The 17,694-nt window shown below is 41.7% G+C and overlaps 1 protein-coding gene across 1 annotated transcript in view; it reads right to left on the reverse strand.

The window, feature by feature from the left end:
* Positions 1 to 12,805: 12,805 nt before the first annotated feature.
* The window catches only part of malrd1 (MAM and LDL receptor class A domain containing 1), a 156,319-nt gene continuing 151,430 nt past the window's right edge, over positions 12,806 to 17,694 (reverse strand). Inside the window, 5 exon segments of the mRNA XM_061922419.1 lie at positions 12,806 to 13,037; positions 13,108 to 13,191; positions 17,236 to 17,296; positions 17,370 to 17,466; positions 17,531 to 17,625. Coding sequence (XP_061778403.1) covers positions 12,954 to 13,037; positions 13,108 to 13,191; positions 17,236 to 17,296; positions 17,370 to 17,466; positions 17,531 to 17,625 — 421 coding nt within the window. The 3' untranslated portion in view covers positions 12,806 to 12,953.

Genomic DNA, 17,694 nt, shown 5'->3' on the forward strand with positions numbered 1-17,694 from the left:
TTTTTATGGAGGTAAACGGGTGTCGTTACGAAAACTTTTTTTTTTTTACACTGAATTTATGTAACTTCTTTTTTGTGTTTGAATGTTGTGGACATATTTTAGTATTGTTATTTTTTTTTACATCAAATTAGTGTAAAAAAATCAGTGTAAAAAATTCAGTGCTGAAAGTTTTTTTTTTTTACACTAAGATTTATATCACTTTTTTTTGCGTTTGAATGTTGTGGTCATATATATATATATATATATATATATATATATATATATATATATATATATATATATATATAGACATATATATATATATATATATGTATATATATATATACATATATATATACATATATATATACACATAAGGGACGGCGTGGCGCAGTGGGAGAGTGGCCGTGCGCAACCCGAGGGTCACTGGTTCAAATCCCACCTAGAACCAACCTCGTCACGTCCGTTGTGTCCTGAGCAAGACACTTCACCCTAGTGTAAAAAAATCTGTGTAAAAAATTCAGTGCTGAAAGTTTTTTTTTTTTACACTAAAATTTATATAACTTTTTTTGCGTTTGAATGTTGTGGACATATTTTTATATAGATTTTTTAATGTAACTTTTTTTTTGCGTTTGAATGTTGTGGACATTTTTGCATTTATTTATTTTTTTTTTACATCAAAATTCAGTGTATAAAATTCAGTGGACAAAAATCAGTGTAAAAATATCCGTGCTGAAAATCTTTTTTTTTTTACACTGAATTTATGTAACCTTTTTTTTGTGTGTTTGAATGTTGTTGACATATTTTTATATACATTTTTTAATGTAACTTTTTTTTTGCGTTTGAATGTTGTGGACATATTTTTGTATTTTTTTTTTTACATCAAATGATTGTAAAAAAAATTCGGTGTATAAAATTCAGTGGACAAAAATCAGTGTAAAAAATTCAGTGCTGAAAATGTTTCTGCTTGAAAAAGCAAGACTCACTTCCGGTAAATTAAGACTGAAGCGATCGATCTTGTTTTAGAACCAGCCAATGAGGCGTCAAGTTTGAAGTCACCTGACACGGGTCTTGCAAAACAGCCTAAAAAAAAAGGCAGTACCTGGGCTTATTACAACATCGTAACAAGTCAATGCGGCCCACTGGATGTTTTCAAACGATGGAAATGATTGCAAAGGTTAAAATCTGCACTTTTGAGTGACATACGAAGCCTCATGCAGACAAAACACCAACAGAGTGGGCGTGGCTTGTTGGAGTCTTGCTTTTTGAAGCAGCAAATTTTTCGACACTGAATTTTTTCAAATTTAATTTTTATACACTAAATTTTTAAACACTGAATTTTTTTTTACAATTAAATTGTCAGCATAATTTGATGTAAAAAAAATCCAGTTCACAAAATTTGAATGCAAAATATTCAAAGTCAATAAAGACACAAATCAACCTCCATAGTTTTTACCGCCCTACCCCAAAAAAAGTTGTTTTGGGGTGGGGGCATTGAATAGGAGAACATGATTTAATAAAACACTAAGACAAAACCAAACAAAAGATTACAAACAAAAAGTGTGCACGAGGCAGATAACAAACTAAAGAGCTAGCATGGGAGCTAGAAAATATAAGGAGCTTAGCATTGAAGCTAGCAAAAAACCAAAGAGCCTAGCATGGAAGCTAGCAGGTAGCGAGCAGGAAAACAGAAATCGTACTTGTAATATGAAAACAAACTGGAAGCAGGGAACAAAAAACAGTAAGCTACAAACATCTAACGAATATAGCTTACCGCTACGCTACAATGACAAGCCCAGTAGGAACGACAAGTAGAAATGATATTGACACGACACGACAGGAGTGACAATACAGAAGTGACAATAATCCAGCACTGACTGGAGGACAAAAGCAGGTAAAAATAGGAGCGGGCTGATTGACACCAGGTATGGTCATGTATATGTATGTATATATACACATATATATATACATACATATACATATGTAAATGTATATATATATATATATATATATATATATATATATATATATATATATATTTACAGACATATATATACGTATACACACACACACACACACACACACACACACACACACACACACACACACACACACACACATAGTTGTGATCAAAAGTTTGCATACACTTGTAATGTCATGGCTGTCTCTAGTTTCCAAGAATTTCTACAACTCTTATTATATTTGTGATAGAGGGATTGGAGCACATACTTTTTGGTCACAAAAAACATTCATGAAGTTTGGTTCTTTTATGAATTTATTATGGGTCTACTGAAAATGTGAGCAAATCTGCTGGGTCAAAAGTATACATACAGCAATGTTAATATTTGCTTACATGTCCCTTGGCAAGTTTCACTGCAATGATGTGCTTTTGGTAGCCATCCACAAGCTTCTGCTTGAATTTTTGACCACTCCTCTTGACAAAATTGGTGCAATTCAGCTAAATATGTTGGTTTTCTGACATGGACTTGTTTCTTCAGTATTGTCCACATGTTTAAGTCAGGACTTTGGGAAGGCCATTCTAAAACCTTCATTCTAGCCTGACTCTAGCCATTCCTTTACCACTTTTGACGTGGGTTTCGGGTCATTGTCCTGTTGGAACACCCAACTGTGCCCAAGACCCACCCCCCAGCCTGATGATTTTAGGTTGTCCTGAAGAATTTGGAGGTAATCCTCCTTTCTCATTGTCCCATTTAAAGCACCAGTTCCACTGGCAGCAAAACAGACCCAGAGCATAATACTACCACCAACATGCTCGACGGTGGGCATGGTGTTGCTGGGATTCAAAGCCTCACTTTTTCTCCTCCGAACATATTGTAGGGTATTGTGGCCAAACAGCTCAATTTTTATTTCATCCTCCAAAAGGTCTTATTTTTGTCCATGTGATGCAGCATTAGACAGACCCTGCTTGAATTGGGACAATTCACCGAAATCCAACCAGTTAATGCAAATTATGCACGGTCTCGCAACTTTGCTCAATGCCCAAAACTTCTCCACAAATTTTGTCCAACCGGCATCTTTTTCTCAAATCAAAATGGTCTCTGAGCGGCGCTCCAACGTGCACGTTAACCCATCCATCATCTTCCGCTTATCCGAAGTCGGGTTGCGGGGGCAACAGCCTAAGCAGGGAAACCCAGACTTCCCTCTCCCCAGCCACTTCGTCTAGCTCTTTACGGGGGATCCCGAGGTATTCCCAGGCCAGCCGGGAGACATAGTCTTCCCAACGTGTCCTGGGTCTTCCCCGTGGCCTCCTACCGGTTGGACGTGCCCTAAACACCTCCCTGGGGAGGCGTTCGGGTGGCATCCTGACCAGATGCCCGAACCACCTCATCTGGCTCCTCTCGATGTGGAGGAGCAGCGGCTTTACTTTGAGTTCCTCCCGGATGGCAGAGCTTCTCACCCTATCTCTAAGGGAGAGCCCCGCCACACGGCAGAGGAAACTCATTTCAGCCGCTTTTTCCCGTGATCTTGTCCTTTCAATCATAACCACAATCTCGTGACCATAGGTGAGGATGGGAACGTAGATCGACCGGTAAATTGAGAGCTTTGCCTTCCGGCTCAGCTCCTTCTTCACCACAACGGATCGGTACAACGTCCACATTACTGAAGACGCCGCACCGATCTGCCTATCAATCTCACGATCCACTCTTCCCTCACTCGTGAACAAGACTCCTAGGTACTTGAACTCCTCCACTTGGGGCAGGGTCTCCTCCCCAACCCGGAGATGGCATTCCACCCTTTTCCGGGTGAGAACCATGGACTCGGACTTGGAGGTGCTGATTTTCATTCCGGTCGCTTCACACTCGGCTGCGAACCGATCCAGCGAGAGCTGAAGATCCCGGTCAGATGAAGCCATCAGGACCACATCATCTGCAAAAAGCAGAGACCTAATCCTGCGGTCACCAAACCGGAACCCCTCAACGCCTTGACTGCGCCTAGAAATTCTGTGCACGTCAACTGTCTAATCAAAATGTATCTTTGTTTTTTGTATTGACGAAGCATGAACAACAAGATGTAACGAACGATACATCAAATATTTACAAAACAAAAGACAATTGTCTTCGTCCAGCATAGCTCAGACCTACTTCCTGTTCCTGTCTACCACGTTAAGCCTTCTGGTTAATGTAGTATATAAACTACTATTAATGTAGTATATAAACATTTAGCAAAACGCCAGCATCCTCACTTCCCAGTTAACCTGCATGTATATTTATTCAACCTTTATTTATTCAGAATAAGACAGATTTCCATTCGCAGTGCTGACCTAGCGAAGAGGCAGCATTTACATGTTAGAGAAGTTGAAGTGAGATGATAATCTCTCGTCTCTCATTTTGTCAACAGAAATTTGCACTATAATAGTTCCGTCTTAATAGTACAACAATTTACTAATCGTGCAGGAGTGAACGTTTAAGATGGATACGCTTCAAGTGTAAAACATACACGGAAAATGTTTGCAACTTGTGGACGACAGAGCAGACAGCGGACAATAAGGAGGCCTTTGGTGGTGTTTATTTAAAAAAAACAACTATCATTATCAGAAGTTTAATTAAGTACATGGGCACTGATTATGTGCTTTGGCTGTATTTTTACTGTCTACTTTGAAGTCTGTGTGGTATAAAACAAGTAAAACATCAATAGAGAATTTATTTTCCAATTTATGTCGGAATGATGTGCTTTTTGAAGTTAAAATTGGATTTTCTACTGCTTGTCCCTCTCATTAAATCACAATTTGATTTATCATATATATATATATATATATATATATATATATATATATATATATTGTCACGATGGGGGGGGTCAAAGCTCACTGCGGGGTCGTTCTCCCAGGAAAGCATACGGACTACTCGAAACATGGCGTGCAGGTAAGAACATGATTTAATTGTGACTAAAAAAGTACAAACAAAAAGCGCTCACTGCGGAGGCCCAACTTGGCTATAAAACAAAACTAACACACAAAACAAGACTATGAACATAAATCCAACAACACTTACTATGGCTTGACAAGCGTAGCATGGACTTTGGCATGAAAAAACTGGCCTGGACAGAGCATGAAAATAATACAATGACAACAGGCAATGGCAGGCTTAAATAATGCCTGTGATTAGTGCTCGGGTAGCAGGTGAGCGGCCGAGCACTAATCAGAGACAGGTGGACGTAATTTGCAACCATGGCAACAAAACAAGGGAGTGAAAAAAACCAGGAACTTAAAGAGTCCAAAGGTCAACAGAACGTAACCTAACAAGACTTGATCTAAGGACATGACATATATCATAAAAAAGCCTTCAAAACATTGCAACTTTTGCTGCAACTTTCTGAAAAAGCTGCTGCGATTTGAAGCAATTTAGGCTACGACTCAAAAAACAAAAAATAATAATCGGCAAAATATTGCCATGTAAATATTTACACTTTGAGGCTCAAGAAGAAAACAGGCTTGTCTTCTTTTAAGACAGCTGCTTTCAAGCGGCCCGGCAGAGCGTTAAAGCGGCCTCAAGGTGTATTATAGCTGGGCTGCATCTGGCCTCATATCCCGTTTTCTTCCTCATGGCTTAATTGACACGACGGTCAAGCAGCTTGAGCGTAGCATTAAAACAAGCGAGAGTGAGTGTAGAGTTTGTTAAAAAAATGCTGTATTGCTGTTCTGTTCTTGATTGTTCCAAGGTCTCAAGGGCCGGACATCAAAATTTGGATGTTTCTTTAGAAAGTGCCTCCGCAGGTCATATTCCTTTGAGACTGTGTTGTCGTAATTACAAATTAAACACCAGCTTTCACACCGCACTGTCAAATGCATTATTCTGCCCTCGCCACTGGTTTCCCGCGTGTGCAGCTAGACAGATAGTTAACACCATGAAGAAACATACTGTAAGCTAAGTTTTGTTGATTGCAGATCCTTATTTTGAATTCATTTTCTTCCTCAGTTTTATGGCTTTCCGTGTCTTCTTTTATTTCGGTTTGTAAGACTAAAAACTAGAGATGTCCGATAATGGCTTTTTTGCCGTTATCCGATATTGTCCAACTCTTAATTACCGATATCAACCGATACCAATATATACAGTCATGGAATTAACACATTATTATGCCTAATTTGTTGTGATGCCCCGCTGGATGCATTAAACAATGTAACAAGGTTTTCCAAAACAAATCAATTCAAGTTATGGAAAAAAATGCAGATTATTGAAGTTCCAAAGTGCATTATTTTTTTTAACATGCCTCAAAACAGCAGCTTGGAATTTGGGACATGCTCCCCCTTAGAGAGCGTGAGGAGGTTGACATGAACGAGCGGCGGGTTTGAGGTGCAGGAGGGGCGTGGGTTGTATATTGTAGCGTCCAGGAAGAGTTAGTGCTGCAAGGGATTCTGGGTATTTGTTCTGTTGTGTGTCACGGTGTGGATGTTCTCCCGAAATGTGTTTGTCATTCTTGTTTGGTGTGGGTTCACAGTGTGGCGCATATTTGTAACAATGTTAAAGTTGTTTAAACGGCCACCCTCAGTGTGACCTGTATGGCTGTTGACCAAGTATGCCTAGGGGTTCTGGGTATTTGTTCTGTTGTGTGTTACGGTGCGGATGTTCTCCCGAAATGTGTTTGTCATTCTTGTTTGGTGTGGGTTCCCAGTGTGGCGCATATTTGTAACAGTGTTAAAGTTGTTTAAACGGCCACCCTCAGTGTGACCTGTATGGCTGTTGACCAAGTATGCTTTGCATTCACTTGTTTGTGTGTGTAAAGCCGTAGATATTATGTGATTGGGCCAGCACGCAAAGGCAGTGCCTCTAAGGTTTATTGGCGCTCTGTACTTCTCCCCATGTCCGTGTACACAGCTGCGTTTTAAAAAGTCATACATTTTACTTTTCGAAACAGATACCGATAATTTTGAAACCGATACCGATAATTTCCGATATTACATTTTAAAGCATTTATCTGCCGATATTATCCCTAGTAAAGATAGAAACATTACAAATAAACATTATGCATGTTCAAAATAAACTGAAAGTATAACGTCCATTGTGTATTTTAGATAAATGAAATAGGTTTAGTGTTAATATACAGCAAACATTGCACACATATGGTTTCACACAATCAAACCTAAGGTGCCGCTTTATTGCCCGGGTCAAATTCAGCGCTACATGTATTCAACAGGCATGTGATTTGAACTTAATGAAAAAGACTGAAAATAAGCCAGGGATTTGGGGGCTGCAGGTCGGTGCCTTAGTGGGGAGACAAGGGGGGCAACCCCACCCGAAGTTTCTGGATTTTCAGCAACTGAACATGCAAAAAAAACATACTCACTTCGGAAAAAACGGTAGTTTTACCACACATAGGTGGGAAATAACAAAGAAAAACTGAAAATAATTTTTATGTTTTTACAGAGATAAAAAAAAAGACAGATTTCTGACTATAGACCAGGCCTGGGCGATTATTTTGACTAGGGGGGCCAAATTTAGAGAAAAAATTGGTCCAGGGGCCGGTATATCTGATTTTTAAGAACACTATTATAAAACCTCACAATAATGTCTGATTAAATGCTAAAAACGTAATGACAGAACGCCTTAAAAAACGTAATGGAATATTACATTTTTTACTGAATGAGACCCCCAAAATGTAGTTGAAAATAAAGAATGTGGGATTTACGATATTAACTATGAACGATAAAACACTGAATATTGACAACATGTGAACGTTACACCCCCTCTTGACCGACATATTTTACAAGAAAGTGAAACGCAACAAATATGAAACAAACAGCGAAATGTGAACGTGAAAAAACTAAAAAAAAACCCCGCCTACAATCTGATACATCACTAAGCTTTAGAACTTTGTTGTAAAAATCTCCTTCTACGTCCGTCCTTGACACCCTCATGGAAACACTCTGTGGAAACGCTCCCCACCCACACTGCTTGGTGCCTCGTCTGAGCTGCTGTGACGTAGGTTACCATAGTAACTACCGTATCCGCCGGGGCACTAATTATTTTAAAACCTCTTCTCACTCCTGCGCTTACCAAAGGCATGCGGTAAAAGTAAGCATGCGCTAATTATTTTAAAACCTCTTCTCACTCCGGCACTTACCAAAGGTATGCAGTAAAAATTTGAGTGTGATGTAAGCTTGGACCTTAAATCCTATCGAATAACTCTTAATCTTCTTCCCTTTATGCGATTTCAAATTACCGGTATTCAAATCAGCCTCCTCTATTTTGAAAATGATGACACACGAGTTTGACCAGGCGGTAATACTAAGTATGCGCTAATTATTGTGTGAAGCGAGTTTTACCCGGCAGTAATTCAAGGCAGGCGCATACTATATGCCCTGCGGCATTTCAATGAAATACGGTAATTACATGACCATAGTAACTAATTAGATGACCATAGTAACTAGAATATCATGCAAAAGCGCAGATTCCAACTATAGAAATCAATCAATCAATCAATGTTTACTTATATAGCCCTAAATCACTAGTGTCTCAAAGGGCTGCACAAACCACTACGACATCCTCGGTAGGCCCACATAAGGGCAAGGAAAACTCACACCCAGTTTGACGTCTGCGACAATGATGACTATGAGAACCTTGGAGAGGAGGAAAGCAATGGATGTCGAGCGGGTCTAACATGATACTGTGAAAGTTCAATCTATAATGGATCCAACACAGTCGCGAGAGTCCAGTCCAAAGCGGATCCAATACAGCAGCGAGAGTCCCGTTCACAGCGGAGCCAGCAGGAAACCATCCCAAGCGGAGGCGGATCAGCAGCGCAGAGATGTCCCCAGCCGATACACAGGCAAGCAGTACATGGCCACCGGATCGGACCGGACCCCCTCCACAAGGGAGAATGGGACATAGGAGAAAAAGCAAAGAAACGGCAGATCAACTGGTCTAAAAAGGGAGTCTATTTAAAGGCTAGAGTATACAAATGAGTTTTAAGGTGAGACTTAAATGCTTCTACTATGTATAGTTCAAGACTTACGGTATCTTAAAAACATCACTGCACATCATAATGGCAGCTACAGTTTCTATCCTAAAAGTTCTACAAAAAATATTTGGGAATGTCTGGCGGGGCAGATTGAAAAGCTCAACGGGGGACATGTGGCCCCCGGGTCTTAATTTGCCCAGGTCTGCTATAAACAGAAAAATCACATGCCTGATTTAAAGGCCTACTGAAACCCACTACTACCCACCACGCAGTCTGATAGTTTATATATCAATGATGAAATATTAACATTGCAACACATGCCAATACGGCCTTTTTAGTTTACTAAATTGCAATTTTAAATGCCGCGCCAAAATATCCTGCTTAAAAGTCTCGGTATGATGACACGTGCGAGTGACGTCACGCATTGTAGAGGACATTTTGTTCCAGCACCGTTCCTAGCTATAAGTAATCTGTTTTCATCGCATAATTCCGCAGTGTTATGGATATCTGTGTTGCTGAATCTTTTGCAATTTTTTCAATGAATAATGGAGACGTCAAAGAAGAAAGCTGTAGGTGGGAAGCAGTGTATTGCGGCCGCCTTTAGCAACACAAACACAACCGGTGTTCCATTGTTTACATTCCCGAAAGATGACATTCAAGCTTTACTATGGAACAGAGCGGTCAAGCGAACACGGTTGGATTGGACCACACACACAAAGTACAGTGTATTATGCAGCGATCATTTCGAAAAATCGTGTTTCGAAGAGGGTCCCTTGCGAAGGGCAGAAATGGGCATCGCCACCACCCGTCGACTGGTGCTGAAGAAAGGTGCGGGGCCGACCTTCAGGTTGTACAGGTACGGACATATAATCTCACTAAAACACTAGTAACACAATAAGCCGATAAGGGATTGTCCAGAATTATCCGAGTAAATGTGTCTAATAACATCTGAATGGCTCCCACTGCCTTAGTCTTTTTTTTTTCTTCTAATCCTTCACTCTCACTTTCCTCATCCACTAATCTTTCATCCTCACTCAAATTAATGAGAAAATCGTCGCTTTTTCGGTCCGAATCGCTCTCGCTGCTGGTGGCCATGATTGTAAACAATGTTCAGATGTGAGGAGCTCCACAACCCGTGACGTCACGCGCACATCGACTGCTACTTCCGGTACAGGCAAGGCTTTTTTATCAGCGAACAAAAGTTGCAAACTTTATCGTGGATGTTCTCTACTAAATCCTTTCAGCAAAATATGGCAATATCGCGAAATGATCAAGTATGACACATAGAATGGACCTGCTATCCCCGTTTAAATAAGAACATCTCATTTAACCAGTGTTGATTGTTAGAGTTAAACAACAGACATCATAATGTCAACAATTTTAATACATTCATACTTTGTTGTCCAGTTGTTGTTATAAGTCCGATTTTTAACATTTTTTTTACAGAGTCGATAGTCTCATCTTCTTCTACTCAACCACTGCTGTTTCATTGTGCCTCATATGCTTCGCTGTTGCCCCCTGTGGGGTGGCAGGAGTACTACATACTCTCAAATAGTTTCATCAAGGCAATTTGTGTGATGTTCAGCGGGACAAATTCAAATCTTTAGCGTGCCGGATGTGGCCAGCGGGTCGCCAGTTGAATCCCGAGCTAAATTAAATCCTCCGCAGATGACATAGAATCTGCCAGCACACAGCAAAGGGGTGGTCGACCGGAAAATATCCCGTATTTTGAAACCCCAACAGGTAGGCTGCGTCCTTGACAACAAAGACTGGCAGCTGACGAGACAAAAAGTCCACAAAGAGCCGACCGCTGGCTATTCAGCGGCGTGGACGGCGAAGCCACCAGAGAGAGAGACAATGGCGGCCTCGTCATCCAAACGCTGTTTCCTTGTACGGCTGACTCGCCTTTTCCGTGAACAAAAGTATTGGGACACTTGCCCATTGCAAACTTGAGGACATCGGGTGTGAGTAGAATCAATATAAGTATGCTAATAATGCTTGTTGCTGTGCGCTTACTGACATCTTTGTGTGTAAACTGGTTTGGTATTTAATAGTTAATACAAAGCAGGGAAATAAACTTGTCTCATAATCCTCAGTGTTGCTTTCATAATCAGTAGAGATGTCCCATGATATCGGACGGCCGATAGTATCGGGCGATAAATGCTTTAAAATGTAATATCGGAAATTATTGGTATCGGTTTCCATCCATCCATTTTCTACCGCTTATTCCCTTCAGGGTTGCGGGGGCCGCTGGAGCCTATCTCAGCTACAATCGGGCGGAAGGCGGCGTACATCCTGGACAAGTCGCCACCTCATCGCAGGGCCAAAACAGATAGTTTCAAACAGTAAAATGTAATACTTTTTAAAACGCCGCTGTACAAAGTGGTACACGGAGGTAGGGAGAAGTACAGAGCAGTTGCGTCTCCCAGTCATACTTGCCAACCCTCCTGATTTTCCCAGGAGACTTCCGAATTTCAGTGCCCCTCCCAAAAATCTCCCGGGGCAACCATTCTCCCGATTTCCACCCAGGCAACAATATTGGGGGCGTGCCTTAAAGGCACTGCCTTTGCGTGCTGGCCCGATCACGTATCTACGGCTTTTCACACACATAAGTGAATGCAAGGCATACTTGGTCAACAGCCATACAGGTCACACTGAGGGTGGCCGTATAAACAACTTTAACACTGTTACAAATATGCGCCACACTGTGAACCCACACAGAGTACAGAGCAGTTGAGTCTCCCAGTCATACTTGCCAACCCTCTTGATTTTCCCGGGATACTTCTGAATTTCAGTGCCCCTCCCGAAAATCTCCCAGGGAAACCATTCTACCGATTTCCACCCAGGCAACAAACAATATTGAGGGCGTGCCTTAAAGGCACTGCCTTTGGGTGCCGGCCCAATCACATGATATCGACGGCTTTTCACACACACAAGTGAATGCAATGCATACTTGGTCAACAGCCATAGAGGTCACTCTGAGGGTGGCCGTATAAACAACTTTACTGTTACAAATATGCGCCACACTGTGAACCCACACCAAGGTTCACACCAAGTACAGAGCAGTTGCGTCTCCCAGTCATACTTGCCAACCCTCCTGATTTTCCCAGGAGACTTCCGAATTTCAGTGCCCCTCCTGAAAATCTCCCGGGGCAACCAATCTCCCGATTTCCACCAAGGCAACAATATTGGGGGAGCGCCTTAAAAGGCACTGCCTTTGTGTGCTGGCCCGATCACGTATCCACGGCTTTTCACACACACATAAGTGAATGCAAGACATACTTGGTCAACAGCCATACAGGTCACGCTGGGGGTGGCCGTATAAACAACTTTAACACTGTTACAAATATGCACCATGCTGTGAACCCACACCAAACAAGAATGACAAACACGTTTCGGGAGAACATCCGCACGGTAACACCACCAAAAAAATACCTAGACTCCCTTGCAGCACTAACTCTTCCGGGACGCTACAGTATACACCCCGCCCACCTCAACCTCCGCATGCTCTCTTAGGGAAAGAATATCCCAAATTCCAAGCTGCTGTTTTGAGGCATGTTAAAAAAAATTATGCACTTTGTGACTTCAATAATAAATATGGCAGTGCCATGTTGGCATTTTTTTTTTTACATAACTTGAGTAGATTTATTTTGGAAAACCTTGTTACATTGTTTAATGCATCCAGCGGGGCATCACAACAAAATTAGGCATAATAATGTGTTAATTCCACCACTGTATATATCGGTATCGGTTGATATCGGAATCGGTAATTAAGAGTTGGACAATATCGGAATATCGGATATCGGCAAAAAAGCCATTATTGGACATTTCTAATAATGAAGTTTGACTTCCTGTTCCTGTCTGCTCGAGCCCTATGAATTATATCTGGCAACAAGAGAAAAAGAAAGGATTTAGTTGTAATTGCTTTAATTTCTGTAAAGTGATTGAAGTGCCGTCATTAAAACCGACCACCGCTGGAAACTAAGCCTTTCCTGCCAGTTGCATCAGAGCTGACCTCCGTGTGTGTGTGTGTGAGTACAACGTGTGTGTGCATCACTTCAAGCCTGGGAGCTGGTGGCGGGGTGGGCGTGGCCGTAGAGCGGGTTGGCGAAGGACAGCTTGGCGTCTCTCCAGGTCGAGCTCTGCGGAGTAAAAGGAGACGGCATGTTGAGCACGCTCTGCACGATCATTTTGGTAGAAGAGCAAGTGTACCTCCGCCTCCCTGGTCCAAGGGTACACGCTAATGGAGAGCCCTCCCGCCTCTTTGGCTGCGTGGCGGCCCCCCCTCTTTGGGAGCTGGGGAGAAGGTAATCATGTGCAGAGAAGCTTTTCATTCTAATTAGGCATCACAATTGCACTCAAATATGCATCACTAATTGCTCATCGGGAAATCATCGTCAGGCGGTTTCAAAGCTTCTTTACTTCCTGTAGCAGAGCAGCGTGCATGAACATACAGTGGGGCAAAAAAGTATTTAGTCAGCCAGCGATTGTGCAAGTTCTCCCACTTAAAATGATGACAGAGGTCTGTAATTTTCATCATAGGTACACTTCAACTGTGAGAGACAGAATGTGAAAAAAACAATCCAGGAATTCACATTGTAGGAATTTTAAAGAATTTATTTGTAAATTATGGTGGAAAATAAGTATTTGGTCAACCATTCAAAGTTCTCACTGATGGAAGGAGGTTTTGGCTCAAAATCTCACGATACATGGCCCCATTCATTCTTTCCTTAACACGGATCAATCGTCCTGTCCTCTTAGCAGAAAAACAGCCCCAAAGCATGATGTTTCCACCCCCATGCTTCACAGTAGGTATGGTGTTCTTGGGATGCAACTCAGTTATATTCTTCCTCCAAACACGACGAGTTGAGTTTATACCAAAAAGTTCTATTTTGGTTTCATCTGACCGCATGACATACTCCCAATCCTCTGCTGTATCATCCATGTATCCATTTTGGTATAAACTCAACTCGTCGTGTTTGGAGGAAGAAGAATACTGAGTTGCATCCCAAGAACACCATACCTACTGTGAAGCATGGGGGTGGAAACATCATGCTTTGGGGCTGTTTTTCTGCTAAGGGGACAGGACAATTGATCCGTGTTAAGGAAAGAATGAATGGGGCCATGTATCGTGAGATTTTGGGCCAACACCTCCTTCCATCAGTGAGAGCTTTGAATGGTTGACTAAATACTTATTTTCCACCATAATTTACAAATAGTGAAGTGGAGTGAATTATATTTATATAGCGCTTTTTCTCTAGTGACTCAAAGCGCTTTACATTGTGAAACCCAATATCTAAGTTACATTTAAACCAGTGTGGGTGGCACTGAGAGCAAGGACACAACGGCAGGGACTAGGATGGCGGAAGCGGGGATCGAACCTGGAACCCTCAAGTTGCTGGCACGGCCACTTTACCAACCGAGATATACCGCCCCAAAATACAGCACAATGTCATCGGTTTCTGATTGATTAAATTGTATAACAGTGCAAAATATTGCACATTTGTAGTGGTTTTTCTTGAACTATTTGGAAAAAAAGATATAAAAATAACTAAAAACTCGTTGAAAAATAAACAAGTGATTCAATTATAAATAAAGATTTCTATACATCAACTTAAAGTGCCCTCTTTGGGGATTGTAATAAGAGATCCATCTGGATTCATGAACTTAATTCTAAATTCTTTAAAATTCATGGATTTTTTTTCCACATTCTGTCTCTCACAGTTGAAGTGTACCTATGATGAAAATTACAGGCCTCAGTCATCATTTTAAGTGGGAGAACTTGCACAATCGCTGGCTGACTAAATACTTTTTTGCCCCACTGTATACAACGTGGAGGGATACTTGGCTTTTTCTGCATCACACTTTTTTGCAGGATTTAAAGTGCAAAGAGTACGACTGCAAAATAATTAGTAATGGCCCGATGTGATATCGATATCGGTCCGATACGAAGGGAAAAAAAACAGGATTCGGATTATAACGGCCTTCATCTAAAAAGTAGATACAAGAACTATGATTCAAGCGGCAGAGGTGGGCCTATCAGTTTAAATATAGATATTATCAAATACCAATGTGGGTATTGGAATGATTATTTTGTTGCATTTTGCCATCAATACGTCCAGCAAATTAGTTGATTTTCAGTTCATGCAACAGCAGCTTCTCTTCTCTCTCTCTCTACTCTTTACTCAGGCTCACTTTGCCCCTCTCTCTCCCTTCTCTACGGACTACTGACTTTATTGCCATGATCTCACAAGACCGTTATTACTTTCTGGTATTTTGTTTTATTTCCTGTCCAGTGCCCTCCCGTCACTTGACCCTGGTTGCCAATCGAGCTTGCTTCTTTGTATTGGACCTCATTGTGCTCCAAAGCATTCTCCATTGTATCATTTCTGTTTTGTTTTCCCTATAAAAGTGTTTTTAATAGCACGTCCCCTGCTGTCTCTGCATCCTGGGGTCCAAACCAACAACTCCCAAGGCAGATCGTGACAAAATATCTGCCTAAAATTGAAGTTATGTCTGTGGTTTTGTAGACTAAAAACACACATATATGTGTACATATATGTGTGTGTATATACATACATATATACTGTATATACCTGTATATATATATATTTATATATACTGTATATATGTGTATTATACATATATATATTAGAGATGCGCGGACAGGCAATTATATCATCCGCATCATCAAAATCGTCGTCCACCCGCCGTACACCCGAACCATCATTTAATCAGGACCGTACCCGCCCGCCAACCGCCCGCTGAGTTACATCAGAGGTTTGCCACCTTTACCACTCACAGAGCTATTTAAACCTGTTTCACAGAGTAATGTTGTCAATTGGAGCCGCTAACGTTTTCGCGACTTATCAATAGCGTTCATCCTGCAGACAAGAATATGGGCGTGCTGAGAAGCTATTGCCTTAGACACCTTCAACAACATGTACGAACCGATTGTAGGACCAGCAACATGTTGTGTGCAGCTTCCGCAATCACACGTATGAGTTTGAAAGGCATACTGGGTGACACATAGTACACTGATGGTTGTGATATAAACAACTTTAACACTTACTAATATGCGCCACGCTGTGAAGCCACACAATACAGGATTGACAAACACATTTCGGGAGAACATCCTCACAGTAACACAACATAAACGCAACACAACTAATACCCATAATCCTTTGTATTCATGATAAATCCTGAATATATTTTACACCCCCGCGCCCCCAACCCCGCCCACCTTACCGACGCACGGGGAGGGGGTTTGCTGCTAGCGGGGTGTATAAAATAGTCTGGAGTGTCATGAATACAAAGGATTATGGGTATTTGTTATGTTGCGTTTATGTTGTGTTACTGTGAGGATGTTCTCCCGAAATGTGTTTGTCGTTCTTAATTGGTGTGGCTTCACAGCGTGGTGCATATTACTAACAGTGTTAAAATGGTTTGTATCACAACCATTAGTGTACTCTGTGTCACCCAGTATGCCTTGCAGTCGTGTGCGTGTTGCCACGGAAGCCACACTCAACATGATGCCGGTCTGACAAGCAGATTGTACATGTTGTAGAAGGCGACAAAGCCAATGGTTTCATAGCACGCCCTAATACTTATTACCTGGGTGACTGCCAGTAGTCATTCAGGAGAATAATAGCGTCTCCAATTGACTATTTCGCTTTATGACACGGGTCTTAAATGGCTCTTTGAATGGCAAAGGATACCGTTCCCAGAACCATGTATATCAAATATCTCTGGATGGTTCAACCGCCACCCACCCGAATCTAATTAAAATCAATTTTTTCGTCATGTCACCCGCCCGACCCGCAGTTTATTCACGGATGAGACCGCAAACCGCGCATCTCTAATATATATATATATATATCCAGTCCACATGATCACAATAACAAATCACTTGATCAAGCCCTTTTAACATTCCACACCACAAAATAAGTAGTACTCGTGCTGATATCAGATTGATATTGGAAATGGTCAAAAGTCAATATCGGCATCGTCTTCGAAGTGAAAAAGTTGTATTGGGACTCACCTAAAAATTTGCCAAATGTAAAAAGTGACAAAAATACGGTGGTAATTTATTCCTCATTGCACATTGTTCCAGCCATGTAAAACTAGAATTATTCTCTATGAAATATGTTTTGCCGCGACCCTGAGTGGGACAAGCGGTAGAAAATGGATGGATGTTAATTGTTTTGTGTTAGTATTTTGGGTGTGTGGGACGCATTCATTGGATTTACATGATTTCTTATGGGAAAAATGTATTTGGGTTTCCTTTTGGAATGCATTACTAACAAAAACCGAGGTACTACTGTATCTAATTGAGCTGACCTTTGCCCTCCAGTCAAAGGTGGCGTGATTCATCATTCCATAGGCCGCCTGGTCCCGATTCCTGTGCAGGAGGCACAGACAGGCTCATCATCATCATAAGACACGCGTGCCGTTATGGATCGATCACAACTTACGCCACGCGGCACCGCTTCTTGCACAGAACCAGGACGCAGACCGCTATTCCGCACCCCAGCAGCAGCATTCCGATGGCGATGCCGGCATAGACCGTATCTGACAACAAAGATGGCGGTCACGAGGATAAAATGCATTTGTATTGGACTGTGAGAGATGTTACCGAGCTGCGTGTCCTCAAGCTTGGGGGGCGTCGGCGTGGAGACCAGCGGCTTCTCTCGCACGTGGCATCGGTTGCCAGTCCAGCCTGGGAAACACCTGAAATGACATGATGGCGTTGGAAGTAGGCTTTGCGCTACAGCGCTGCTTCTCAATGATATCTTGTCT

This window comes from Nerophis ophidion, linkage group LG15, assembly GCF_033978795.1.
Source record: "Nerophis ophidion isolate RoL-2023_Sa linkage group LG15, RoL_Noph_v1.0, whole genome shotgun sequence".
NCBI classification, from domain to species: Eukaryota; Metazoa; Chordata; class Actinopteri; order Syngnathiformes; family Syngnathidae; genus Nerophis; species Nerophis ophidion.